The sequence below is a fragment of the Heptranchias perlo genome, chromosome 9 (assembly GCF_035084215.1).
Source record: "Heptranchias perlo isolate sHepPer1 chromosome 9, sHepPer1.hap1, whole genome shotgun sequence".
Classification (NCBI taxonomy): Eukaryota; Metazoa; Chordata; class Chondrichthyes; order Hexanchiformes; family Hexanchidae; genus Heptranchias; species Heptranchias perlo.
The window spans coordinates 67,206,109-67,232,153 of record NC_090333.1 but is presented as its reverse complement, the minus strand read 5'-3'; the positions used below and the strand labels follow the sequence as shown (position 1 = coordinate 67,232,153).

Below are 26,045 nucleotides of genomic sequence, written 5' to 3'. Positions count from 1 at the left end.
CGTACATATTTATTTCTATTTGAGCTGTTAATTCACCCATTTTGTTACGAATGCTACGTGCATTCAGATACAAAGCCTTTAGTGCTGTCTTTTTACTATTTTTGCAATCTCAAGCTTTATCTGCTGGTGCACTTTTAAGTTTGCATGCTCTGTCCCTTCCTGCCACTCTCTGATTATCATTTCCCTTATTGCTACCTTACTCTTGCCTTGTCTTCTTTCTTTAATTTATCACATCTTCCCTTACTTGATCCCTTGCCCCTATTATTTAGTTTAAAGCCTTCCCTACCGCCCTAGTTATACGATTCGCCAGGACACTGGCCCCAGCATGGTTCAGATGAAACCCGTCCCAACGGTACAGCTCCCACTTTCCCCAGTACTGGTGCCAGAGCCCCATGAATCAAAACCCATTTCTCCCACACCAATCTTTGATCGGTCTGGCCGGTCCCCGGGCCCCTCTCCCGGTCTGGCCGGTCCCCGGGCCCCTCTCCCGGTCTGGCCGGTCCCCGGGCCCCTCTCCCGGTCTGGCCGGTCCCCGGGCCCCTCTCCCGGTCTGGCCGGTCCCCGGGCCCCTCTCCCGGTCTGGCCGGTCCCCGGGCCCCTCTCCCGGTCTGGCCGGTCCCCGGGCCCCTCTCCCGGTCTGGCCGGTCCCCGGGCCCCTCTCCCGGTCTGGCCGGTCCCCGGGCCCCTCTCCCGGTCTGGCCGGTCCCCGGGCCCCTCTCCCGGTCTGGCCGGTCCCCGGGCCCCTCTCCCGGTCTGGCCGGTCCCCGGGCCCCTCTCCCGGTCTGGCCGGTCCCCGGGCCCCTCTCCCGGTCTGGCCGGTCCCCGGGCCCCTCTCCCGGTCTGGCCGGTCCCCGGGCCCCTCTCCCGGTCTGGCCGGTCCCCGGGCCCCTCTCCCGGTCTGGCCGGTCCCCGGGCCCCTCTCCCGGTCTGGCCGGTCCCCGGGCCCCTCTCCCGGTCTGGCCGGTCCCCGGGCCCCTCTCCCGGTCTGGCCGGTCCCCGGGCCCCTCTCCCGGTCTGGCCGGTCCCCGGGCCCCTCTCCCGGTCTGGCCGGTCCCCGGGCCCCTCTCCCCGGTCCTGGCCGGTCCCCGGGCCCCTCTCCCCTCTCCGGCCGGTCCCCGGGCCCCTCTCCCCTCTCCGGCCGGTCCCCGGGCCCCTCTCCCCTCTCCGGCCGGTCCCCGGGCCCCTCTCCCCTCTCCGGCCGGTCCCCGGGCCCCTCTCCCCTCTCCGGCCGGTCCCCGGGCCCCTCTCCCCTCTCCGGCCGGTCCCCGGGCCCCTCTCCCCTCTCCGGCCGGTCCCCGGGCCCCTCTCCCCTCTCCGGCCGGTCCCCGGGCCCCTCTCCCCTCTCCGGCCGGTCCCCGGGCCCCTCTCCCCTCTCCGGCCGGTCCCCGGGCCCCTCTCCCCTCTCCGGCCGGTCCCCGGGCCCCTCTCCCCTCTCCGGCCGGTCCCCGGGCCCCTCTCCCCTCTCCGGCCGGTCCCCGGGCCCCTCTCCCCTCTCCGGCCGGTCCCCGGGCCCCTCTCCCCTCTCCGGCCGGTCCCCGGGCCCCTCTCCCCTCTCCGGCCGGTCCCCGGGCCCCTCTCCCCTCTCCGGCCGGTCCCCGGGCCCCTCTCCCCTCTCCGGCCGGTCCCCGGGCCCCTCTCCCCTCTCCGGCCGGTCCCCGGGCCCCTCTCCCCTCTCCGGCCGGTCCCCGGGCCCCTCTCCCCTCTCCGGCCGGTCCCCGGGCCCCTCTCCCCTCTCCGGCCGGTCCCCGGGCCCCTCTCCCCTCTCCGGCCGGTCCCCGGGCCCCTCTCCCCTCTCCGGCCGGTCCCCGGGCCCCTCTCCCCTCTCCGGCCGGTCCCCGGGCCCCTCTCCCCTCTCCGGCCGGTCCCCGGGCCCCTCTCCCCTCTCCGGCCGGTCCCCGGGCCCCTCTCCCCTCTCCGGCCGGTCCCCGGGCCCCTCTCCCCTCTCCGGCCGGTCCCCGGGCCCCTCTCCCCTCTCCGGCCGGTCCCCGGGCCCCTCTCCCCTCTCCGGCCGGTCCCCGGGCCCCTCTCCCCTCTCCGGCCGGTCCCCGGGCCCCTCTCCCCTCTCCGGCCGGTCCCCGGGCCCCTCTCCCCTCTCCGGCCGGTCCCCGGGCCCCTCTCCCCTCTCCGGCCGGTCCCCGGGCCCCTCTCCCCTCCCCGGCCGGTCCCCGGGCCCCTCGCCCCTCCCCGGCCGGTCCCCGGGCCCCTCGCCCCTCCCCGGCCGGTCCCCGGGCCCCTCGCCCCTCCCCGGCCGGTCCCCGGGCCCCTCGCCCCTCCCCGGCCGGTCCCCGGGCCCCTCGCCCCTCCCCGGCCGGTCCCCGGGCCCCTCGCCCCTCCCCGGCCGGTCCCCGGGCCCCTCGCCCCTCCCCGGCCGGTCCCCGGGCCCCTCGCCCCTCCCCGGCCGGTCCCCGGGCCCCTCGCCCCTCCCCGGCCGGTCCCCGGGCCCCTCGCCCCTCCCCGGCCGGTCCCCGGGCCCCTCGCCCCTCCCCGGCCGGTCCCCGGGCCCCTCGCCCCTCCCCGGCCGGTCCCCGGGCCCCTCGCCCCTCCCCGGCCGGTCCCCGGGCCCCTCGCCCCTCCCCGGCCGGTCCCCGGGCCCCTCGCCCCTCCCCGGCCGGTCCCCGGGCCCCTCGCCCCTCCCCGGCCGGTCCCCGGGCCCCTCGCCCCTCCCCGGCCGGTCCCCGGGCCCCTCGCCCCTCCCCGGCCGGTCCCCGGGCCCCTCGCCCCTCCCCGGCCGGTCCCCGGGCCCCTCGCCCCTCCCCGGCCGGTCCCCGGGCCCCTCGCCCCTCCCCGGCCGGTCCCCGGGCCCCTCGCCCCTCCCCGGCCGGTCCCCCGGGCCCCTCGCCCCTCCCCGGGCCCCTCGCCCCTCCCCCGGCCGGTCCCCCGGGCCCCTCGCCCCTCCCGGCCGGTCCCCGGGCCCCTCGCCCCTCCCCGGCCGGTCCCCCGGGCCCCTCGCCCCTCCCCGCCGGTCCCCGGGCCCCTCGCCCCTCCCCGGCCGGTCCCCGGGCCCCTCGCCCCTCCCCGGCCGGTCCCCGGGCCCCTCGCCCCTCCCCGGCCGGTCCCCGGGCCCCTCGCCCCTCCCCGGCCGGTCCCCGGGCCCCTCGCCCCTCCCCGGCCGGTCCCCGGGCCCCTCGCCCCTCCCCGGCCGGTCCCCCGGGCCCCTCGCCCCTCCCCGGCCGGTCCCCGGGCCCCTCGCCCCTCCCCGGTCCCCGGGCCCCTCGCCCCTCCCCGGGCCCCCCTCGCCCCTCCCCCGGCCGGTCCCCGGGCCCCTCGCCCCTCCCGGCCGGTCCCCGGGCCCCTCGCCCCTCCCCGGCCGGTCCCCCGGGCCCCTCGCCCCTCCCCGGCCCGGTCCCCGGGCCCCTCGCCCCTCCCCGGCCGGTCCCCCGGGCCCCTCGCCCCTCCCCGGCCGGTCCCCGGGCCCCTCGCCCCTCCCCCGGCCGGTCCCCGGGCCCCTCGCCCCCTCCCCGGCCGGTCCCCGGGCCCCTCGCCCCTCCCCGGCCGGTCCCCGGGCCCCTCGCCCCTCCCCGGGCCGGTCCCCCGGGCCCCTCGCCCCTCCCCGGCCGGTCCCCGGGCCCCTCGCCCCTCCCCGGTCCCCGGGCCCCCTCGCCCCCTCCCCGGCCCCCTCGCCCCTCCCCGGCCGGTCCCCGGGCCCCTCGCCCCTCCCCGGCCGGTCCCCGGGCCCCTCGCCCCTCCCCGGCCGGTCCCCGGGCCCCTCGCCCCTCCCCGGCCGGTCCCCGGGCCCCTCGCCCCTCCCCGGCCGGTCCCCGGGCCCCTCGCCCCTCCCCGGCCGGTCCCCGGGCCCCTCGCCCCTCCCCGGCCGGTCCCCGGGCCCCTCGCCCCTCCCCGGCCGGTCCCCGGGCCCCTCGCCCCTCCCCGGCCGGTCCCCGGGCCCCTCGCCCCTCCCCGGCCGGTCCCCGGGCCCCTCGCCCCTCCCCGGCCGGTCCCCGGGCCCCTCGCCCCTCCCCGGCCGGTCCCCGGGCCCCTCGCCCCTCCCCGGCCGGTCCCCGGGCCCCTCGCCCCTCCCCGGCCGGTCCCCGGGCCCCTCGCCCCTCCCCGGCCGGTCCCCGGGCCCCTCGCCCCTCCCCGGCCGGTCCCCGGGCCCCTCGCCCCTCCCCGGCCGGTCCCCGGGCCCCTCGCCCCTCCCCGGCCGGTCCCCGGGCCCCTCGCCCCTCCCCGGCCGGTCCCCGGGCCCCTCGCCCCTCCCCGGCCGGTCCCCGGGCCCCTCGCCCCTCCCCGGCCGGTCCCCGGGCCCCTCGCCCCTCCCCGGCCGGTCCCCGGGCCCCTCGCCCCTCCCCGGCCGGTCCCCGGGCCCCTCGCCCCTCCCCGGCCGGTCCCCGGGCCCCTCGCCCCTCCCCGGCCGGTCCCCGGGCCCCTCGCCCCTCCCCGGCCGGTCCCCGGGCCCCTCGCCCCTCCCCGGCCGGTCCCCGGGCCCCTCGCCCCTCCCCGGCCGGTCCCCGGGCCCCTCGCCCCTCCCCGGCCGGTCCCCGGGCCCCTCGCCCCTCCCCGGCCGGTCCCCGGGCCCCTCGCCCCTCCCCGGCCGGTCCCCGGGCCCCTCGCCCCTCCCCGGCCGGTCCCCGGGCCCCTCGCCCCTCCCCGGCCGGTCCCCGGGCCCCTCGCCCCTCCCCGGCCGGTCCCCGGGCCCCTCGCCCCTCCCCGGCCGGTCCCCGGGCCCCTCGCCCCTCCCCGGCCGGTCCCCGGGCCCCTCGCCCCTCCCCGGCCGGTCCCCGGGCCCCTCGCCCCTCCCCGGCCGGTCCCCGGGCCCCTCGCCCCTCCCCGGCCGGTCCCCGGGCCCCTCGCCCCTCCCCGGCCGGTCCCCGGGCCCCTCGCCCCTCCCCGGCCGGTCCCCGGGCCCCTCGCCCCTCCCCGGCCGGTCCCCGGGCCCCTCGCCCCTCCCCGGCCGGTCCCCGGGCCCCTCGCACCTCCCCGGCCGGTCCCCGGGCCCCTCGCACCTCCCCGGCCGGTCCCCGGGCCCCTCGCACCTCCCCGGCCGGTCCCCGGGCCCCTCGCACCTCCCCGGCCGGTCCCCGGGCCCCTCGCACCTCCCCGGCCGGTCCCCGGGCCCCTCGCACCTCCCCGGCCGGTCCCCGGGCCCCTCGCACCTCCCCGGCCGGTCCCCGGGCCCCTCGCACCTCCCCGGCCGGTCCCCGGGCCCCTCGCACCTCCCCGGCCGGTCCCCGGGCCCCTCGCACCTCCCCGGCCGGTCCCCGGGCCCCTCGCACCTCCCCGGCCGGTCCCCGGGCCCCTCGCACCTCCCCGGCCGGTCCCCGGGCCCCTCGCACCTCCCCGGCCGGTCCCCGGGCCCCTCGCACCTCCCCGGCCGGTCCCCGGGCCCCTCGCACCTCCCCGGCCGGTCCCCGGGCCCCTCGCACCTCCCCGGCCGGTCCCCGGGCCCCTCGCACCTCCCCGGCCGGTCCCCGGGCCCCTCGCACCTCCCCGGCCGGTCCCCGGGCCCCTCGCACCTCCCCGGCCGGTCCCCGGGCCCCTCGCACCTCCCCGGCCGGTCCCCGGGCCCCTCGCACCTCCCCGGCCGGTCCCCGGGCCCCTCGCACCTCCCCGGCTCTGCCTCCCTGGCCCCCAGTGCTCCAGCCCCGGGTACTCTGCTCTGCTTCTGGTGCTGGGGAGTGTCCGGAGGTCCGAGGTCCGATCCCACGGAGGAGGGGGGGAGGGGTCAATGGGAGGGAGGAGCTTTATTTAAACTGTTCCCTATTCCCAAATTCACACTGACTGATTTGACAGCTGTTTTGTATTTCGGACTCCATTTAAAAATTCTGATTGCACATGATTTATTTCTGTTTGAATCAGTCATTAAGCAGATTCAACAAAAAGCTGATTGGAATCGTTCCCATCAGATAATTTTAAATAAAATATAATGAGACTGGTCTGCTCAATCCTAGTGCAAGTTAAGAAACCCATTTCATAAATTATATAAATTTATCAGCCAATATAACATTAAATTGTTACAGTTATCCATTATTTTGTACATTTGTTCTGTTGGTTTTATACCCTGAATAATGTTTTCTAAAAAAAAAGTTCTATTTAAAGTTGTGATTTTTTTTTTACGGTGATGCAGAGAGCATTTATGTCCGCACATGGCTGAAAAAAATTAGAGGGAATGTTGTTGTCCACTGTACCCATGTGTCCAGCTGCAGCCCTGGCCATAATCAGCTGACTCCGAACAGAATGAGGGATTGAACCCAGGACCTTCCTACAGTGTACGGTTCAGTGTTACACAGAGCAGTGCCTTTACCCACTGAGCCATTGGGAAGCTGGAGCTCTTTTTTTAAACAAACCATGAATGTTGGAGTTGCCACAGTGCAAGTGGTGCTGCTGAATTCTAATTAAAGTTTGCTTCTAAATTGCTTTACTTGCGATTCAGTAAATGTCAGCTTTATTTATGAAGGACCTGCACCTTCAGTTTTAGGTGTAAAATAAAGGTTAAACAAACTAAGTCCTTTCTTCCCCTGTGTGTGAGGAAGGAAGGGGACAGAATTAAGAGTACATAAAACAAACCTAATCCCTAGAATAAAGCCCTTTGTAGATACATAATCAGAATACATCGTAGCATCACTATATAAAATATGTTGTAAGTAGCCGAGAAAGAGTAGGGAGGTGGAGAGCTGGTTTTACCAGAGTCATTGCTGTATTCTACTGCTGGTTATTTTCCTCGTCCCAGATTTTCTCTCCTTTCCTGGAGGCCCAGGTTTATGGTTCCGAGGATTGCTGGCAGCCCTGTGGTACCTCGCCCAAGAGGATGTGTTTTCCCCTCTGTGAGATGGCGGTTGTAGCAGGATATTTGGCTGTCGAAGGGATCGCAGCTGAGCTCCATTCTGTTTTTGCCCAACATCCACAAATGGAGATTTCCCAGCTGGAGTTACCGGATAGTGATCAGGAGTGGAACCCTGGCTAACCCTTCCCCGTCCCAGTAACGATGAGGCCCGTTGATTGAGCCCACTGGTTCACTCCCTGCCTGAGATCAGTTGGTGCACTTTCTAACCAAACCTGGCTTCCTTCCAGTTTATGCATTTATTCCCTAAGCGATCAGGGAACTATTGTATACTGTCTTCATATTAGGTAGTTGGTCAGCGCAGCCCACTGGCACTCCAGCATTGGGGCGTGGAGTTACAGCTGTGATTTTCCCACGTGGAAAGTTTCTGACTAGTTGCACTGTCCAGCAGGCACAGGGGCCAGCTGTTTCCCTTATTGGGAGAGAGGAACGATGGACAGGGGAAAAGATTCCCACCAGCTGCTGTGTTTCTTTCCAGCAGCCTGTCTCGAGCAGCGTGGGTGGAGGCCTGGGCACAGATCATCTATTAGTCCTTTTGGCTGTGGACTGGTATGTGAAGACTTAAAGGAGGGGAGGAAATTAATCTTTCAAGCAAACGAAGAAAATGAAAAATGAATGCAAGTGACTTCACCCAACAACTTGTAAACTTGTTTTTCTGGCCATACTGCGTCTGTTGTAATGTAAACATGGGCTTCAGCTGATGCGGAACTAACCCTTTTGGTACTCTCCATTCATTTCCAAGCAACGTAAGCATGGTTACAGAAATGTTTTGCGAACAATTGACGGGTTCTCTTCTATCAGATTTAGGCTGTTTCATGGAGCAATTGGTACATTCCTACAGTTGTATTCCTATGACATTTGAATTCCATACCTCTTGTCAGTATGTCAACTACATTTTAATGCAATTGTTCTTGGGTGGAGTGTCATTTGTAAAATTAGCGTATTTTTGTAAAAATAGTATATCCTAGTGGAGGAGGTGTACATGCACTTAGTTAAAGCCTTTCCACTGTCTGATTGTTCAACTAACATATCCTCATCAGGTGCTATTTGGTATCATTTGTTTAAAATAAAGATTCTCTCCAAACCTGCCCCTTGCCTGGAGGGCAGTAAAGTTTAGCAAGGCTGCTAATGTTGCTTTGTGATTATGTGGAGATGCCGGTGATGGACTGGGGTGGACAAATGTAAGGAGTCGCACAACACCAGGTTATAGTCCAACAGCTTTATTTGAAATCACAAGCTTTCGGAGCTTTGCTCCTTCGTCAGGTGAAGTGAAGAGTTGCATAAAGGCACAGCATATATAGTCAGAGAACAATGCCTGGTGATTACAGATAATCTTTCTAACTGCCCTTTATCACACCTCGGCAGGGAGATAATCACAACAATCACGGGAGTGTTCAAACAGGTTAGTCAGGGATACATTACATCCAAGAATACTGAGGTGGGGTCACCAGGGGTCAAATGTAGCAGATGCTGGGGTTTGTATTAAAAATAGATAACTTTTTTTGCTGGAAATCGCAGCAGGTCCGGCCGCATCTGTGTATGGAGAACAAGCCAACTACGATTTGAGTCTGGATGACTCTACGTCAGGTGGGGTTACATGTAGCGTGACATGAACCCAAGATCCTGGTTGAGGCCATCCTCATGGGTGCGGAACTTGGCTATCAATTTCTGCTCGACGATTTTGCGTTGTCGTGTGTCTCGAAGGCCGCCTTGGAGAACGCTTACCCGAAGATCGGAGGCTGAATGTCCTTGACTGCTGAAGTGTTCCCCGACTGGGAGGGAACCCTCCTGTCTGGTGATTGTTGTGTGGTGTCCGTTCATCCGTTGTCGCAGTGTCTGCATGGTCTCGCCAATGTACCATGCTCCAGGGCATCCTTTCCTGCAACGTATGAGGTAGACAACGTTGGCCGAGTCACAGGAGTATGAACCATGTACCTGGTGGGTGGTGTCCTCTCGTGTGATGGTAGTATCTGTGTCGATGATCTGGCATGTCTTGCAGAGGTTGCCGTGGCAGGGTTGTGTGGTGTCGTGGACGCTGTTCTCCTGAAAGCTGGGTAATTTGCTGCGAACGATGGTCTGTTTGAGGTTAGGTGGCTGTTTGAAGGCGAGTAGTGGAGGCGTGGGGATGGCTTTAGCGAGGTGTTCGTCGTCATCGATGACGTGTTGAAGGCTGCGAAGAACATGGCGTAGTTTCTCCACTCCGGGGAAGTACTGGATGACGAAGGGTACTCTGTTGGTTGTGTCCCGTGTTAGTCTCCTGAGGAGGTCTATGCGATTTTTCGCTGTGGCCCGTCGGAACTGTCGATCGACGAGTCGAGCATCATATCCCGTTCTTACGAGGGCGTCTTTCAGCGTCAGTAGGTGTCCATCGCGTTCCTCCTCGTCTGAGCAGATCCTGTGTATTCGCAGGGCCTGTCCATAGGGGATGGCCTCTTTGACGTGGTTAGGGTGGAAGCTGGAGAAGTGGAGCATTGTGAGGTTGTCCATGGGCTTGTGGTAGAGTGAGGTGCTGAGGTGCCCGTCTTGACTATCAGAAGTGCATGAGATTGGCCCAAAGTGACTACTTCCGTGTAACAAAAACAAAACAAAGCTGGAAGCACACAGCAGACTAATCAGCATTTGTGGAGAGAGCAACAGGCTTGAAGCATTGACTGTTCTCCCCTCAGATGCCAAATAACCTGCTGTGTTTCCAGCTTTTCCTGTTTATGTTTCAGATTTCCTATTTTTGCAGTATTTTGCTTTTTATGAGGCTACTTCCTGTGGTTGGCATCGTCTCCTGATATATCATTCAATATTAACGGCTTACAACATGGAAGATAGTTGGTATGAGCCCATTTACTATGGCTCGGTGACATAGCGTCACTATTTCGAAGAAAGGTCAGGGGAGTTCTCCCCGGTGTCCTGGCCAATATTTATACCTTCAACCAACATCATTAAAGCAAATTATCTGGTCGTTATCTCATTGTCGTTTGTAGGAGCTTCATGTGTGCAATTTGGCTGCGGCACTTCCCTACATTATAACAGTGACTACACTTCAAAAAAAAAAGTACTTAATTGGCTGTAAAGTGTTTTGGGATGTCCTGAGGTCGTGAAAGGTGCTATAGAAATGCAAGTCTTTTTCTTTTTTTATAGCGTCATCTTGTTTGTCAATTTTTTTTAAAGACTTGGATGAAATTCTGTCTTGGGCAGAAGTGCATTGCAAGAGTAAGTCAGTTTTCTCTGGTACCTCCTGACAGCTGGTACCGAGTGGCACTGGGCAAGGCCAGCGGGCAGCCTAAAAAATGGGGGGAACGGAGAGAAACCTCTTCAAAAAAAAAAAAAAATAATATATGAAGTAAAAGAAAAATTGCCTTGTCCTGTCAATAAACTACTAAACAACTAAAAATATTTGTCTTTTTCAAAACAGGAACAGAGAGAAGATATTGCAATTGTAGAATCCATCAATACTGGAAAGCCAATCAGCGAGTCCAGAGTTGATGTGGACACAGCATGGCAGGCTGTGGAGTATTACGCTGGGATTGCTGGAACTCTAGCTGGTAAGAACAAGTGCGCAAAACTTTTACACAAAGTAAAATCTGAACTGATTAATAAGTGATGGAAACTTCTTCAGCAGTCTTGGTAGAGCGTAACTGAATCCTTGATCTCTTTTGTTATCGATCTCGATTCTGTTTTCCATTGATTCTGCTTATTAATTACATTTATGATTTTTCCCCTGCTGCGTTAACGTCTAGCTGAGCAGTACATTGTTTGACCACTCTGTGGCACCAAACTGTAGTCATTCCACTGACGCACCCAAAATAATTTCAGAAATTCCCCTTTGACCTAGTTGAAACTGGCAGGCGTTTCTGGAAACTTCGTTCTGATAAATAAACTGCCATTTTCTTTTAAATGTTTTTTGTTGCTGACCTGACATGCTTAAACTTTCTTTTTTTACCCTGCTCCAGTTCTCTCCCTTCACCCCTGCCCTCCATGACTGTGTGGAGATTAATGTTTTCTTTAAATTACTGCAAAATAAACCAATGCCAGGATACAGCTCCATGGTCAGCTACAAGCTCTCTGGCACTTTGCCTGAAGGTCATTCTTTATGTGTGAGTGAGGACAATTTTGCCCAGTTGAAGACCGGTTGAATCACTGACTCCATGGATGACTGTCCATCTAGTCCTTTGGCAGAGCTATGCACACATTTATTGATAATTACTGATCCCATTCTCACAGTGCAAAAGCTTGCACTCAACGCAGAAGCACCGACCATGTTGTCACCCTAGAATATTCCTGACCTGAATGAGACATCGTATCTTTTCTTTCCTTTTTTTTGTCATTTGTTTTTTATTTTGGTGGAACAATTGTACATTTTTCTGAATCTCGCACTAAGTATCTTCCCTTTATTTCTGAGAACAGGCCAGCACATTCAGCTCTCTGGAGGATCGTTTGCTTATACCAGGAGGGAGCCGCTAGGTGTGTGTGTGGGGATTGGGGCATGGAATTACCCATTCCAGATAGCCTGCTGGAAGTCAGCCCCAGCTCTGGCTTGTGGTGAGAGCATACATTGTCTTTTCATTGTGCGCCAGAACTGTATCCTAATTTTTTTTAATCCATTTTGATTAGTTAGCAATGCAGTTGATGTGTACATGGACTTTCAAAAGGTGTTTGATAAAGTGCCGTATGGTAGGCTTGTCATCAAGATTGCGGCCCATGGAAAATAAAGTGGGCAGTAGCAACATGGATGCAGAATTGGCTAAGGGACAGGAAATAGAGAGTAGTGGTGAACGGTTGTTTTTCGGACTGGAGGGAAGTATACAGTTGCGTTCCCTCGGGGTCGATGCTGGGAACACTGCTTTTCTTGATATATATTAATGACTTGGACTTGGGTGTACAAGAGGATATAGACAAGCTGGTGGCATAGGCAGACACGTAGCAGATGAAATTTAACACAGAAAAATGCGAAGTGATACATTTCGGTAGGAAGAACGAGGAGAGGCAACATAAACTAGAGTGCACAATTCCAAAACTGGTACAGGAATAGAGAGATCTAGGGGGTATATGTGCACAAATCGCTGAAGGTGGCAGAGCAGGTTGAGAAAGCGGTTAAAAAAGCATACGGTATCCTGGGCTTTATAAATAGAGGCATAGCGTACAAAAGTATGGAAGTCATGATGAACCTTTAGAAAACACTGGTTCAGCCACAACTGGAGTATTGTGTCCGGTTCTGGGCACTGCACTTCAGGAAAGATGTGAAGGCCTTAGAGAGGGTGCAGAAGAGATTTACTAGAATGATTCCAGAGATGAGAGGCTTTAGTTACGTGGATAGACTGGAGAAGCTGGGGTTGTTCTCCTTGGAACAGAGACGGTTGCGAGGAGATTTGATAGAGGTATTCAAAATCATGAAGGATTTGGACAAAGTAGATTGAGAGAAACTGTTCCTATTGGTGGAAGGGTCAAGAACCAGAGGACATAGATTTAAGGTGATTGGCAAACGAACCAAAGGTGACATGAGGAAAAACTTTTTTACACAGTGAGTGGTTAGGATCTGGAATGCACTGCCTGAGGGGGTGGTAGAGGCAGATTCAATCATGGCCTTCAAAAGGGAACTGGATAAGTACATGAAAGGCAAAAATTTTCAGGGCTACAGGGATAGGGCAGGGGAGTGGGACTAGCTGGATTGCTCTTGCATAGAGCCGGCATGGACTCGATGGGCCGAATGGCCTCCTTCCATGCTGTTGCCTTTAACAAATCTGTGCTGGCTTTCCCTAATCAATCCACACTTGTCCAAGTGACTGTTAATTTTGTCCCGGATTATCGTTTCTAAAAGTTTCCCCACCACAGAGGATAAACTGACTGGCCTGTAGTTGCTGGGTTTATCCTTACACCCTTTTGTGTCTCCAGGAAAGGATTTGTCTTCCGATGATGCATTTGATATCTATGTGACGTATAACCTAGTTTCATTCCCTTCACAACAACCAATCTTGAGCTGTAATATCACACTGTAGCAGATGAGTGTATCCTATGTTGTCCAAGTACCCCAGATGATGCTGATAAGTGAGTGTCCTTCACCAAGTTAGCACCATGTGCCTTGGTTTTATCTCTGAGCATTATGTGCATATGAAGCAAAGTGGGAGGAAAGGCAGTCTTTTTTTATTCGGAGAAGAAAAGATATCTTAAAACTATTCTGAAATTCCTATTTCCTGCCCAAACAGGAAATGCCATGGTTTTCAAGCCTTCAAATCTGACCCCTCTAACTGCGGTGATGCTTGCCGAGATCTACACACAAGCTGGGGCACCGAATGGGTTGTTCAATGTGGTTCAAGGGGCTGCAGAAACAGGAGATCTTCTATGTAGACACCCGGGTGTGGCAAAGGTTTCTTTTACCGGTAGTGTACCTACCGGAATCAAGGTAAATGCTGGTTAGAGTTATAAGTGGAAATCAAGAGCAAAATGGTTTGGAGCTGCTAATTTAAATAAACTATCAATCCAAGCTCTGATTAAGCTTGCATCATCTGAGCCTGTATGTTGAGACTATAAGGCACAACACCACTGAGTAGAGGGACATTAAGCTGGTGCCTATGATTTTGTTCGTTGAGTTATTAACTTCATGTGTGCAGTTGTGGAGATGCCAACTACTTAACTAAAGGGAGGAAGAGGTGCAATAACTGATGATGTGCAGCTTTTAGTGGCCAGTTTAAGAGCAGCATCGGGGGAGAGGGGAAGTTAACTTTGCAAAATCCCAAATTCCTTTTTTCCCTTAGGATCCTCCTTGCACCTTGTACAATCAAAGCCGGAGAGGAAAGGCTGGCCACCTTCTCGCCATCTTCTCTGCTCTCTAGCTGGACAATGGGAAATAAAGGAATCTGACCCAGACTGGGCTTCTGACATTCTCTTTCTCCTCCTCTTTCCCCACCCCTACCGCCTGGTCCTCTGGAGCGGAGCAGCACCTGGTTTCTGAGTTCCTCGTCGTGGCATTGGCTGAAATCTAATGGTGAACTGAGCACATGGATCCACATTCTACAGCTACGTCATGCAGTAGCACTAAAGTGCTTTGTCGCTTCTGTGTATTTACATTTCTATGCATTTTAGAAAGTCCACTGTATTTTTAAAAATATTCTCCGTCTTTTTCTCTCCTCAAGGCACTTGCGAATTCTGGGGTACTTTCCACAAGTGTGGCCACCCAATTCAATTAGCCATTTTGCAGGTGTCAACATGGTTTTCAACCTTGGAGGGAGCCTCACAACTGACTGAGTTTGTCCTCTGCCCAAAGTCCACATTCTTTCTTTGTGTACCTTGCCATCCAAGGTCACAAAATAATCACCAAGAGTAGAAACTCTAGCTGATTTGCTTTTACCTTCTTCTAACACTTCAATTATAACACCAAATAAAAACCTATATTAAGTGGCCATTTCACTGCTGTTTGTGGGATCTTGCTTTGTGCAAAATGGCTGCTGCATTTGCCTAATTTAATAAACAGTGATTGTATTTCAAAGTAATTCATTGCACGTGAAGCACTTTGAGACGTTTCTCAGAGACAGGATAAGCTACTGTAGAAAGGCAAGTTTTCCTCTTTAAATATTTAGCACAAAAGTAACATTAGTGGAGTTGGAAGTTACTCTCTGGGAAAGTTCTGATATTTAAAACCACTCTTGGAGTTAGCGCCAAGGTGTCTCATTCAGAATTCTTGAAGGCCCCAGCTCCCAAATGTGTGTGGCATTGAACAAGCATTTCCTTCTCTGTTCTAACTCTCTAGATCATGGAAACGGCAGCAAAAACAGTCAAGCATGTTACCCTAGAACTCGGAGGGAAATCTCCACTTGTTATTTTCTCTGACTGTGATTTGGAAAATGCTGTGAAAGGCGCTATGCTGGCGAACTTCCTGAGTCAGGGAGAGGTATGTAAACAAAGCCTCTTTATGTGATCCTGGGTTAATCAATCAGTTCTTTTCATTTTTAAAAAAAAAACTATTTCATACGTGTAAATCACCTGCGCTGTTGGCAGGGTGATCAGCAATACCTCCAGTGAGTTGCTTAGTAACGCTCTGAAAAAACACTTCACCTCTTCCTCCCAGTGTATTTCTAGAACATTCCATACTATTGTATGCAATCTGCTTTGTTTTGATTATACTATTTAGTGTTCAGACATCGCCAGTTTTAAAGGCTAAAGGAGAAAGTAAGTTTTACCTAAATATTGGAATAAGATGTATAACATTTCTCCACTAAAACATAATACAGATGGCAGCCGAGGATTTCATTTCAGAGATGCGCCATTCCCTTTCTGTTCGTTCAACTTTTTAAAGATGGCTTTACTTGCGTTTAAGTTGACGTTAATCAGGTTGTTCCTCTTCCCCTCTTTATATTCTCCCTCCCCCTTTTTAAAAAAAAATGTGTCCTCCCCTGAAGGTGCCAACACATGCTCGCTATGGTTTCATGGTTGCCAGCCCACCCTTTGGTACCTCACCCAAGTGTCCATTCTGCACCTGTGTGTTAAGACAGTGAAAGCTGGCGAGCTACTCCCCCATGGGAGGTATCGCAGCAGAGCCCAATCCAGGTGATAATTAATACACAGCAAGGTCAGTCAATGTAATGACTAAGAGTGGAAACCCTGACTTTTTCCCCCCCCTACCTCTAGCCTGTTGAGGCCAATTATAGTGTCCCCATACATGGCTGATCTGAATTAACTCTGCACAGACTGGTGATTGAATTTGGGATCGCCCTGGCTTGTATGACTCAGTTACGCACTTATCAGTCTTCAGAGAAGACCCTTCCTTGTTGTTAAATGTAAAACCACCGCGTACAGACGAGACAAGAAACTGTTTGATTTTTAAATCGCTCTCATTTGAGGCCATATGTTCTGATTCCATATTGGTCTAATAGTTTTATCCGTTTAACCTCTCGCAGTGTACCTCCAGATAGAAAATTGCTGTAGATGGAGTTGGTACTAACTGCATTTCGTCATATGTTACAAGGATGTGGAACTCGGTATTTTAGTCCGTTCCTGGGATTGATTACCTCACCAGTACAGTGGCACCAGTGACTGATGTGAAATTCTGTTTGAAGTTTAATTTTGCTTAAACCCTTCAATTTCCCAGTAGAATTGCATTCAGAAAGTGAGGAAGATCAGAAAAAAGGAGAAATTTTTAGCATCTTACTATCCAAAGGCTTCACACACAAAGTTTAATGAAATCCTCTTAATAGATGTTAAGCTTGTAAGTGCTATAGCTGTATCTGAAACGTGTGAAAATTTACTGATAAGCATGTAGATTATTGGATAATAATTTCCCTTTTTGAACTGTTGGGAGATGAATAGATCCTCTCTGGGTTATTGAGTAGGGATAGGCTAAATCAATATTCCTCAACTGTTCAAATCTTGGGAACTATGTCTGTTGCTGCCTCATGCTGTTGTAATTCATAATAAAGTCAGCCAAGAATGCATACACACATTTGGAAATTGTTGAAAGGTATTGTCATTTTCTCTAGTTAGAGTGAGACTTGCACGTTCCAGACTTCAGAATTCCCAAAACTGACCTGGACAGACAGACAAAGCCCAACCTCTGACTCTCCTCCTTCAGCTCTCTGTGTCGAGCATCGGCTGCCAATCAGCTAATTACACTACCACCTTGCATGAGCAACCTTCCTCCCTTGGTGTGGGAGCTATGGCAACTCTTTTTTTGGTTAGCTTAAAACCGCTGCAGAGTACAATGAATGAAAGCCATTCTTGCATTAAAGGGTGCAAACAGCCCTGGAATGTGTTCAGTGACACCCCCCCCTCCCCCGACAACCCTCAATTGTCTCAAAATTGATATGCAAGTCATCCCAGATTGCCAGTTGAAACAGGGCCTTGGGTTAAGAACATAAGAAATAGGAGCAGGAGTAGGCCATACGGCCCCTCGAGCCTGCTCCACCATTCAATAAGGTCATGTCTGATCTTCGACCTCAACTCCACTTTCCCGCCCGATCCCCGTATCCCTTGATTCCCTTAGAGTCCAAAAATCTATCGATCTCAGTCTTGAACATATTCAATGACTGAGCATCCACAGCCTTCTGGGGTAGAGAATACCAAGGATTCACAACTCTGAGTGAAGAAATTTCTCCTCATCTCAGTCCTAAATCATCTGAAAGATGGAACTTCCGACAGTGCAGCGCTCCCTCACTACTGTACTGAAGTGTCAGCCTGGATGATGAGCTCAAGTCCAGTAATGGAGCTTGAACCCACAATCTTCCGACTCAGAGGTGAGAGTACTGCCACTGAACCAAGGCTGGCATTTGATACAGATACTGTTTTGTTTGCTATTTAATTATTTGAGATAAAAGTGTATGGTAATGTGCCTTTTCTACTTCAGGTGTGCAGCAATGGCACCAGAGTGTTTGTACAGAAAGACCTACTGTCGAAGTTTGTGGAGAAAGTAGTGGCAAAGACGAAAGCAATAAAAATTGGGGATCCACTGCATAACGATACCCAAATGGGAGGACTCATTAGTCGCTCACACCTGGATCGAGTGTTGTCCTATGTAAAGCAGGCCAAGGATCAGGTATCCAAACATTTTGGTGGCTCTAAATTTGTCGTTCTGATTGTTCTAGTTAACCATACTCACTCTTTGTGGCATACATCTGGAGTTGGGGGCCCAATCTGAAGCAGAGTGAGACTCCCTGGAGGGGGGTGGTCTTGCACTGCGTTGGTTTGGACACTGCACTCGAACTCCATCGTAGACCTAAGTGCAGTTAATTTAAATGTTTAGGCAGCTTGGACAGTGCTGCCTACACTCTTTTTAAACATTTACATTTCAACTCCTGGGGGAGGAAGTCCACGCACGCTTGCACTGGTGCATGTGCAGAGCGCTGGGCTGGGCGACCGAAAATTACAGCTAGGCAATCTAACTGGGCCTGCTTGGCTGGAACCAATGCTGCAGCTACTGGTCTAAATGAAACCGATTTGAATCTAGCAGCTAGCGATCTTTGTGCACAGGGGCTAATTTTATTAGCGAGATTGAAAAACGCCCAAGTTGTAGTAAAGAGATGTCTTAGAAAGGTTGCATCTAGGGCTATCAAGTATCCAAAAGGATGATGGAACTTTGAAAAAGACAGATATATCATTGGCTGGTGATGATGAAAGCCTTGCAGCAAGTAAAAATGCTAAGTTTCCAGACTCTGGAAAACAAAAATGATGAAGTATTAGATTAATTTCGGCAAAACTGAGGCCAACCTCTTTGGTTCCCATCAGCACCTCCAAGACTGGCCTAGCCAACCATCTCAGGGAGGCAGGGAGCGTGGAACCTTGCAAGTCCTGCTTGAGCTCGGCTTTCTCTCCTACATCAAGTGCGCTTCCAAACCACTTTCTCTGTCCTTCACGGTGTTGCCTGTCTGAGTCCCAGTCTCTCCCCTCTACTGCCAAAACCCTAGTCATTGTGTCGTTGTGTCAAGGCATGACTTCTCCATTGCCCGTCCAGCTGGCCCCTCTGCATCAAAGTTTCAACTCATTCAAAATGCCATAATCCGTGTGCTCACTTCCACATTCCCATGATCCTGTCCTGTCCGAGCTTCACTGATGCGCTTGCTGATTTCAAAATTCGTGCCCTTGTTTTCAAATTTCTACATGACTTCACCCCACCCTACCTTGGTGATCTCCTTCTGCCTTGCATTCCTGTACACACCCTCTGTTCATCTAACACTGGACCTCTCTTCACTCCCTTGACTCCACCCTTGGCAAATGCTTGTTCAGCCTCTATGATCCTGCCCTCTGGAATTCGCTACCCACTTCCCTCCACCTTGCCGTCTTTGGAAAAACCTCCTTTTGACAACTCACCTTTGACTGTGCCTTTGGTTCCCCATCCTAGCCACTCCAGTCCCTCCCCTCCTTTCCTACACTCAAATGTGCAGCGTATCCATTTCCACATTAATGTGAAGCGTTCAGGGACATCTTCCTGCACATGAGGAGTGCTATATACGTGCAAGTTGTTGTAGCATTTGAATGATATTAGTTGGTATGAGACTGATGTGATCTCTTGATCCTTGTTTGCAGGGTGCAACTGTTCTGTGCGGTGGAGATCCGTTTGTTCCTGATGATCCAAAACTGAAAGATGGCTATTTCATGAAGCCCTGTATTCTAGGTATTGTCCAATGCTGCAATTAGTAGATCGAAATAATTAGAATATAGCTGATATCAGAAGAAAATTTCTTCAAAATATTTGACCACTTGATTGGCGCAAAGTAATCCTTTGTGGTCACCAACATCTCCCCAGTGTACGTGAAGTCATTGTTCACCCAGTGAATGTAAATTGAACAACTTGCCTGCCAAGGATGCAACATACTTAAAATGCTTAGAGTTACAATTGGGCTATTCCCCAACAATCTTGTGCTCACTGCAAAAGGCAGCTTCTATAAATAGGCCAGTGTCTTTAATAAACCGAATCGTAACCCTGTGCATGCGGTAAGTGGGGTGAACAATCTACTCTTTTATCACTAGATATAATGCAAGGTGCTCATCAAACTCCTGATAGCTCAGATAGGCAGAAAACACCACACTGCCAGATTGTGCATTTCAGGCCAATGCACGAATTATTACAGGAAATAAATCTACATTAAAAAAAGGTTAATTCACTTGGGATAGCAATATATTACTTGACTATCGCTTTTGTGCAGAAAATAATCAATAGTGCAGAAAATAATCAGTAAGGCTAATGGAATGCTGGCCTTTATATCTAGAGGACTAGAGTACAAGGGGGCAGAAGTTAGGCTGCAGCTATACAAAACCCTGGTTAGACCGCACCTGGAGTACTGTGAACAGTTCTGGGCACCGCACCTTTGGAAGGACATATTGGCTTTGGAGGGAGTGCAGCGTAGGTTTACTAGAATGATACCTGGACTTCAAGGGTTAAGTTACGAGGCGAGATTACACAAATTGGGGTTGTATTCTCTGGAGTTTCGAAGGTTAAGGGGTTATCTGATCGAAGTTTATAAGATATTAAGGGCAACAGATAGGGTGGATAGAGAGAAACTATTTCCGTTGGTTGGGGATTCTCGGAGTAGGGGGCACAGTCTAAAAATTAGAGCCAGACCTTTCAGGAGTGAGATTAGAAAACATTTCTATACACAAAGGGTGATAGAAGTTTAGAACTCTCTTCTGCAAACGGCAATTGATACTAGCTCAATTGCTAAATTTAAATCTGAGATAGATAGCTTTTTGGCAATCAAAGGTGTTAAGGGGTATGGGCCAAAGGCAGGTATATGGAGTTAGATCACAGATCAGCCATGATCTTATCAAATGGCTGAGCAGGCACGAGAGGCTGAATGGCCTACTCCTGTTCCTATGTTCCTAACCATTTTGTAAGTCTAAACTAACTTGGTGTTTGAGTGCTTTAATCTGATTCTTTTGATGAGCTTTTTACATAAGTTCACACCGTGGCAATTATGAAGTTCAGTCTCGCCACAGAGACCTGGAAATGGTTTGATCTAAGTGAAGTAATGATGAGCAGCTATTTTTTTTACATATATTCTTGGGATATGGGCGTCACTGATAAGGCCAGCATTTATTGCTTGAGAAGGTGGTGGTAAACCTATCTCGAGGCCTTTATGCCAAAAGAAATTTCATGTCACAGAGGCTAAATTTGAGACAACAATGGCTTTCCTAGCAGGATACCCCTGATGGGGCAGTCATTACCGAAAATGACTCTGTCTTGTTCTTGCGTACATTGTCTGAGGAATTAATTAAACCAATTTTGTCCTCGTAGGGTCTCAATTCTGCAAGTAATTAATAAACTGAAGCTTGCTGTCATTTTGAAGCAAGCACCTATCCTCCCATCTGGGTGGGTAAATTTGGCCCAACCCTAACCCTCACAGTCATCAGAAATCCCTTGAGTGTCAGCTCAGTTGGTAGCATTCTTGCCTCTGAGTCAGAAGGTTGTGGTTTCAAGTCCCACTCCAGAGACTTGAGCACAAAATCTAGGCTGACACTCCAGTGCAGTACTGAGAGTGCTGCATTGTTGGCGGTGCCGTCTTACGGATGAGACGTTAAACCGAGGCCCCGTCTGCCCTCCCAGGTGGATGTAAAAGATCCCGTGGCACTATTTTGAAGAAGAGCAGGGGACTTCTCCCCAATGCCCTGCCCGATATTTATCCCTCAACTAGCATCATTAAAACAGATTATCAGGTCATTATCTCATTGCAGTTTATAGGATCTTGCAGTGCACAAATTGGCTGCCTACATTAAAACAGTGACTACATGTAAAAAAAAAATTAATTGGCTGTAAAGCGCTTTGAGACATCCTGAGGTTGTGTAAGGTGCTGTATAAATGCAAATCTTTCTTTTCCACAAATCAGTTAACAGAAATTAGTCATTAATGTCTCCAAACAAAATGATAATTATACTGCCTACAGGCTTTCAAACTAAAGGACAAAAAAGAAAACTTCAAACAGCAGCCCCGACTTTCATTTTACAAAAATCCAGCCACACGATTTCACTACGCTTTCAATGAATGTTTGCAACATAGAAATGTTCTAACTTGAAACAGGATTGATCCCTGTTTCTGTCTGGTGCAGAGCATTGATGTTATGAGGTGCTAGAGCATGAAGTAACTGTACTGATTCACACCCATAGCTGATGAGTTCCTGATCTCAGACCATCCAGTCAGGGAGTGCTGTTAGATCTCCAGAGATAGAAGGGACGTTTCAGGAAATGAGCTCCACAAGATCTCTCCCGTACGTGACTCGGTGTTTTAGTGGAGGTCATTCAGCCCTGCTCTCAGTTGGAGAATTGTACCTGACACTGGAGAGAGGGGCAGAACTTGATCTGGAGGGAATTGAATGCTTCATTTCGTGTTACATGCTGGTTTTGAACCTGTGGCATTCATAAGTAATGATCTGTGTGTTTGTGCAGGGGACTGCAGAGACGAGATGACCTGTGTTAAGGAGGAGATATTTGGTCCCGTAATGTCAGTGCTGGCATTTGATACTGAGGAGGAAGTTATAGAGAGAGCAAACAACAGCAACCTTGGTTTGGCAGCTGGAGTGTTCACTAGGTACTTCTTTATTGCTAAGCCACTCATTTAATAAGTACTGGCAGTAGGTTTTGAATTCATTCCCTAATATGGGCTTAGTTAGATGACCTCAGCAGGGTTGGTGGTACAGACCACGGAGTCCCTGGGTTAGCATGGGGAAAATCATCCGGAATTCCCAATCTTCACTACCACGTGACGCCTACTAGCGCCTGCACGGTCACGGACGTCTGGTGAGGATAAGATCAGCCTCGGCTGTTATGTAGCCCGCAGTGGATTAGCCTGCCAACACTCAAGTCTAGAAATGCACACAATGAGCATTTATGCAGGTTACTAGAGGTGATTCAGCGAGGAGTCATTGCCTTCAGAAAATTGGTTCTGGTGCTCAATCTGCTGTTGCACCTTTACGCATCGTTGATTCCAGCAAAATAACGTGCAGTGTGGTTCTGTTCCTATTTGATGGAGGCACAGTTCTTGTGCTCTATGTTCTCTAATTGTGGATATTTTAATTTTTAAGACCACTTTTCATTCAGTTTTGCTAGGCTAAGTACAATATTTTTATTTTCTAAATTTAGCAGTTAAACCCTCCAACATAAAAGTGCGTCCTGTATCGAAACCCTTTCATTATAGCATTTTCTTTGCAGCATTTCTGTTACGTAAATGGTAGGAAGAATACGAGGGCCACATACTGCTTGAATAATAAGAGTCTCAATGGGGTAGAGGAGCAGAGAAATCTGGGGGTACAGATACATAAATCACAGGTTAAAAAGGCCATTTTTTTTAAAAAAGCAAACCTTTCTAGAGGGATAGAATTGAAAAGCAGAGAAGTTATGTTAAACTTGTATAGAACCTTGGTTAGACTATACTTGGGAGTACTGTGAACAGTTCTGGTCTCCATATTATAAAAAGGATAGAGGCACTGGAGAAGATGCAAAAAGGATTTATTAGGATGATATCAGAACACTGAGGTTATACCTACCAGGAAAGATTGAACAGGCTGGAGCTCTTTTCTCTAGAAAAGAGAAGACTGAGGGGTGACCTGATAGAGGCCTTTAAGATTATGAAAGGGTTTGATGCGGTAAACGTAGAGAAGATGTTTCACTTGCGTGGGGAGACCAGAACTAGGGGCCATAAATATAAGAATCCAATAGGGAATTCAGGAGAAACTTCTTTACCCAGAGAGTGGTTAGAATGTGGCACTCACTACCACAAGTAGTTGAGACGACTAGCGTAGATGCATTTAAGGGGAAGCTAGATAAACACATGAGGGAGAAAGGAATAGAAGGATATGGTGATAGGGTGAGATGAAGTAGGGAGAGAGAAGGCTCGTGGAGTATAAACACCAGCATAGACCTGTTGGGCCAAATAGCCTGTTTCTGTACTGTACATTCTATGTAACTGTGTTTATCATGTCATATAATGTCATCTTAAATGAAATGCAGATATGGAATCAATAGATTTGATCAGTTTAATTACTGATTTGTATCAGCTGCTTACTGTCCTAGTTAACCTAGTTTTCATGCATGGTGTTTTGTGTGTAATTGTTTATCCGATGTGCAGTAGATAGATTGGTTTCATAATTGATTAGCCTGCCCCCCCACCTTGATTCTTGCTCTGACCACAGGAGTGAGCAAGTGTTCAACATGCAGGTAAATGGCCAGACACATGGTGGGATGAGGATTGGGAGCAGCAGACACACTGAAGGACCAGAAGAGAGACTTCTATACATACTGAAACATGGAGATACATAAGGGAAGGAATGTAGATGAGGAATTATTGGGCAACAAGCATCCCACAGATTGTAGGACTATTATTGTGAACATTAGTGTGATTTGCTGAGAGATAGCTTATATTGCCCAATGTGAGTCACTGAGGTAAGCCCTTCCTCTTGTATTTGGGGTTCAACTAATTCACTGCCTGTGCACATTTGTTTGGTGCTCTGGTACTGTTAAATCTATGCATTTCTGAATGAGGGAGTGCAAACTCTTTGGGTTTGACTTGTACCTTTATTACTAGTAGTGATTTATAAAATGATTTCACTTAAATAGCACTGCTTTCAAAAACAATATTTGGTCATATGGGTGTCAGATATATATCATGATTAAGTGTTGCCAAAATAAATTACTGAAAACCTACACCCGTAGGATTCCTTTGCCTAATACAGAGGGCAAACACTCTCCCCATAAGGGATGCACTTCACTTAGCGAAGTCCAAAGAGCTACCGTACAAGTGGCCAAGTTAAGGCACCCTCAGGTGTGCTCAGATAAAATGCTGGCATTTAACCAGCGAAAACCGTGCAAGTTACTTCCAGAGCACTGGTCAGCATCCCACTGTTCACCAATCCTACTCTTGACTAGCAGGAGACAACCCCCTGCTCTCTAAGGCTCGGCCACTCCGAGGGATTGTCTTAAGCAATTAATTATCTTTCAAGCAATGAACGATTTTTAAATGTTGATATGAGAAATGTTATTTTTGTACTTAAAGTATTGGACAGTTGTGAGATAAAGGGGTGTGGGGGGAGCAGTTTGCTTATGCTCTCCATCGTTGTTGGACACTTTTGCAGCTGGTAATGTGTGTTTTTCAGAGATCTGAGTCGAGCTCATCGGATGGCAGCTGCTCTTGAGGCAGGGACATGTTTCATAAACAACTATAATGTCTCCCCAGTTGAGATACCTTTTGGAGGATATAAAATGTCAGGTAGGGATAAGTTTTGTTTTTCTAGAATTATTTGTAATTTTTTTTCAAAAAAAGAAAGTTTTCAGATAACTGAAAAGTAATCCTGACTCAATTCTTACAGGGTTTGGAAAAGAGAATGGAATAGCGACAGTTGACTATTACACACAGCTAAAAAGCGTTTATGTGGAAATGGGAGAGCCACAATGCCCTTTCTAAACTGCCACAATCTCGTCTCTTTGTGCCTGGGTTGTTCAATCTGTTTCAGGTTAGTTTGTACTAGCTTAGTAGTGCAAGCAGTGAAAAGCTAATTTTCTTATTTAATTTAAACTATTTCTACTGATGCTGGTATTCTGTAATTAGTGTAAGTGACGACATGTGGTCACCATTCAAACTATATTCAGTTTATCATTGGGACTTTTTATTGTCCATGTTCAACTGCATCACTATGAAAATTTCAAATGGATTGTTTTGTTTTTAATAAAACTTTACAAACCTGTGTTAGTGCCTTTTAACAGTATCTTAGTCTCACCTGCATGGGCATGATTTCAGATCAGACTGAAGCACAGAGTCCTTGACAGTTTTCTGTTGTGAAAAATAAAACTTGCTTTTTTGGATCCATGGAAGTTCCAACCTCAGTCTCTGTTTTTCTCTTGCTGGGAGGGAAGGTAACACACAAACTACTTAAGATTTAAGTTCTCAGAATCAAAGTGCCATACAGGCTGTTTTCATGGTGCAACACCTACAATACATTTCATATCTACATTCTTTACTCCTTATTTAGGTATTAATGTTGTGATAGTCACATCTCCAGTGGTGCACTTTGTACAAACAGAGCATCAATTATATACACTGAGTAAAATTCACTGTGTCCCAACTTTCCATGGGTAAAGGAACAGGCAATCCACTAGTACTTTGTGTTAATGAATGTGAAAGACAAGGGATAGCAGATGTAAAACTTGCCACTTTCTCCCAATGGTGGAATGAAACTTTATTTTACAAAATTAAATTGTAGGCAATAAGTTTAATAATTTAAGACCATGTAGCCAATTTAATTCTTAAACTCAAGATTCACCAGTTTCAGAAGATGCTTTTTAAACTAGATGTCTGTATCTACACATTCCATGAGGAAAAACTTCAGCTCAATGAAAAATTCTATTTAATCTGTTCATTAAGGTTACTCTTCTCTCTTCCAATAATTGAAGTTCTTGTAGGTCAATTTCCTTTACAACTTTAAAAATGTGGAACTGTACATTAACTTTCAAAGTAAGGTTTTTTTCATTCGTTCATGGGATGTGGGTGTCGCTGGCAAAGCCAGCATTTATTGTCCATCCCTAATTGCCCTTGAGAAGGTGGTGGTGGTGAGCCGCCTTCTTGAACCACTGCAGTCCATGTGGTGAGGGTTCTCCTACAGTGCTGTTAGGAAGGGAGTGCCAGGATTTTGACCCAGCAACGATGAAGGAACGGTGATATATTTCCAAGTCAGGATGATGTAGAATTAACATGTGGTACTTGGGGTTATTAAAGAACTTGCATTTTTATAGTACCATTCACCACCTCAATCTCAAAGCACATTTGAAAAAAGTGTATTTGCTGGTTATGTAGATAAATGCAGTAACCAAC

The 26,045-nt window shown here is 51.6% G+C and overlaps 1 protein-coding gene across 1 annotated transcript in view; it reads left to right on the top strand.

Annotated features, from left to right (window-relative positions):
* LOC137325505 (4-trimethylaminobutyraldehyde dehydrogenase-like) overlaps positions 1-25,048 on the top strand; it is a 32,687-nt gene extending 7,639 nt beyond the window's left edge. The window contains exons 3-11 of the mRNA XM_067990678.1: positions 10,185-10,314; positions 11,177-11,311; positions 12,973-13,169; positions 14,514-14,654; positions 17,103-17,291; positions 18,779-18,866; positions 21,632-21,773; positions 24,334-24,446; positions 24,547-25,048. Of these exons, the coding sequence (XP_067846779.1) occupies positions 10,185-10,314; positions 11,177-11,311; positions 12,973-13,169; positions 14,514-14,654; positions 17,103-17,291; positions 18,779-18,866; positions 21,632-21,773; positions 24,334-24,446; positions 24,547-24,641 (1,230 nt within the window). The 3' untranslated portion in view covers positions 24,642-25,048. The remainder of the gene's footprint in view (positions 1-10,184; positions 10,315-11,176; positions 11,312-12,972; positions 13,170-14,513; positions 14,655-17,102; positions 17,292-18,778; positions 18,867-21,631; positions 21,774-24,333; positions 24,447-24,546) is intronic.
* Positions 25,049-26,045: the final 997 nt, after the last annotated feature.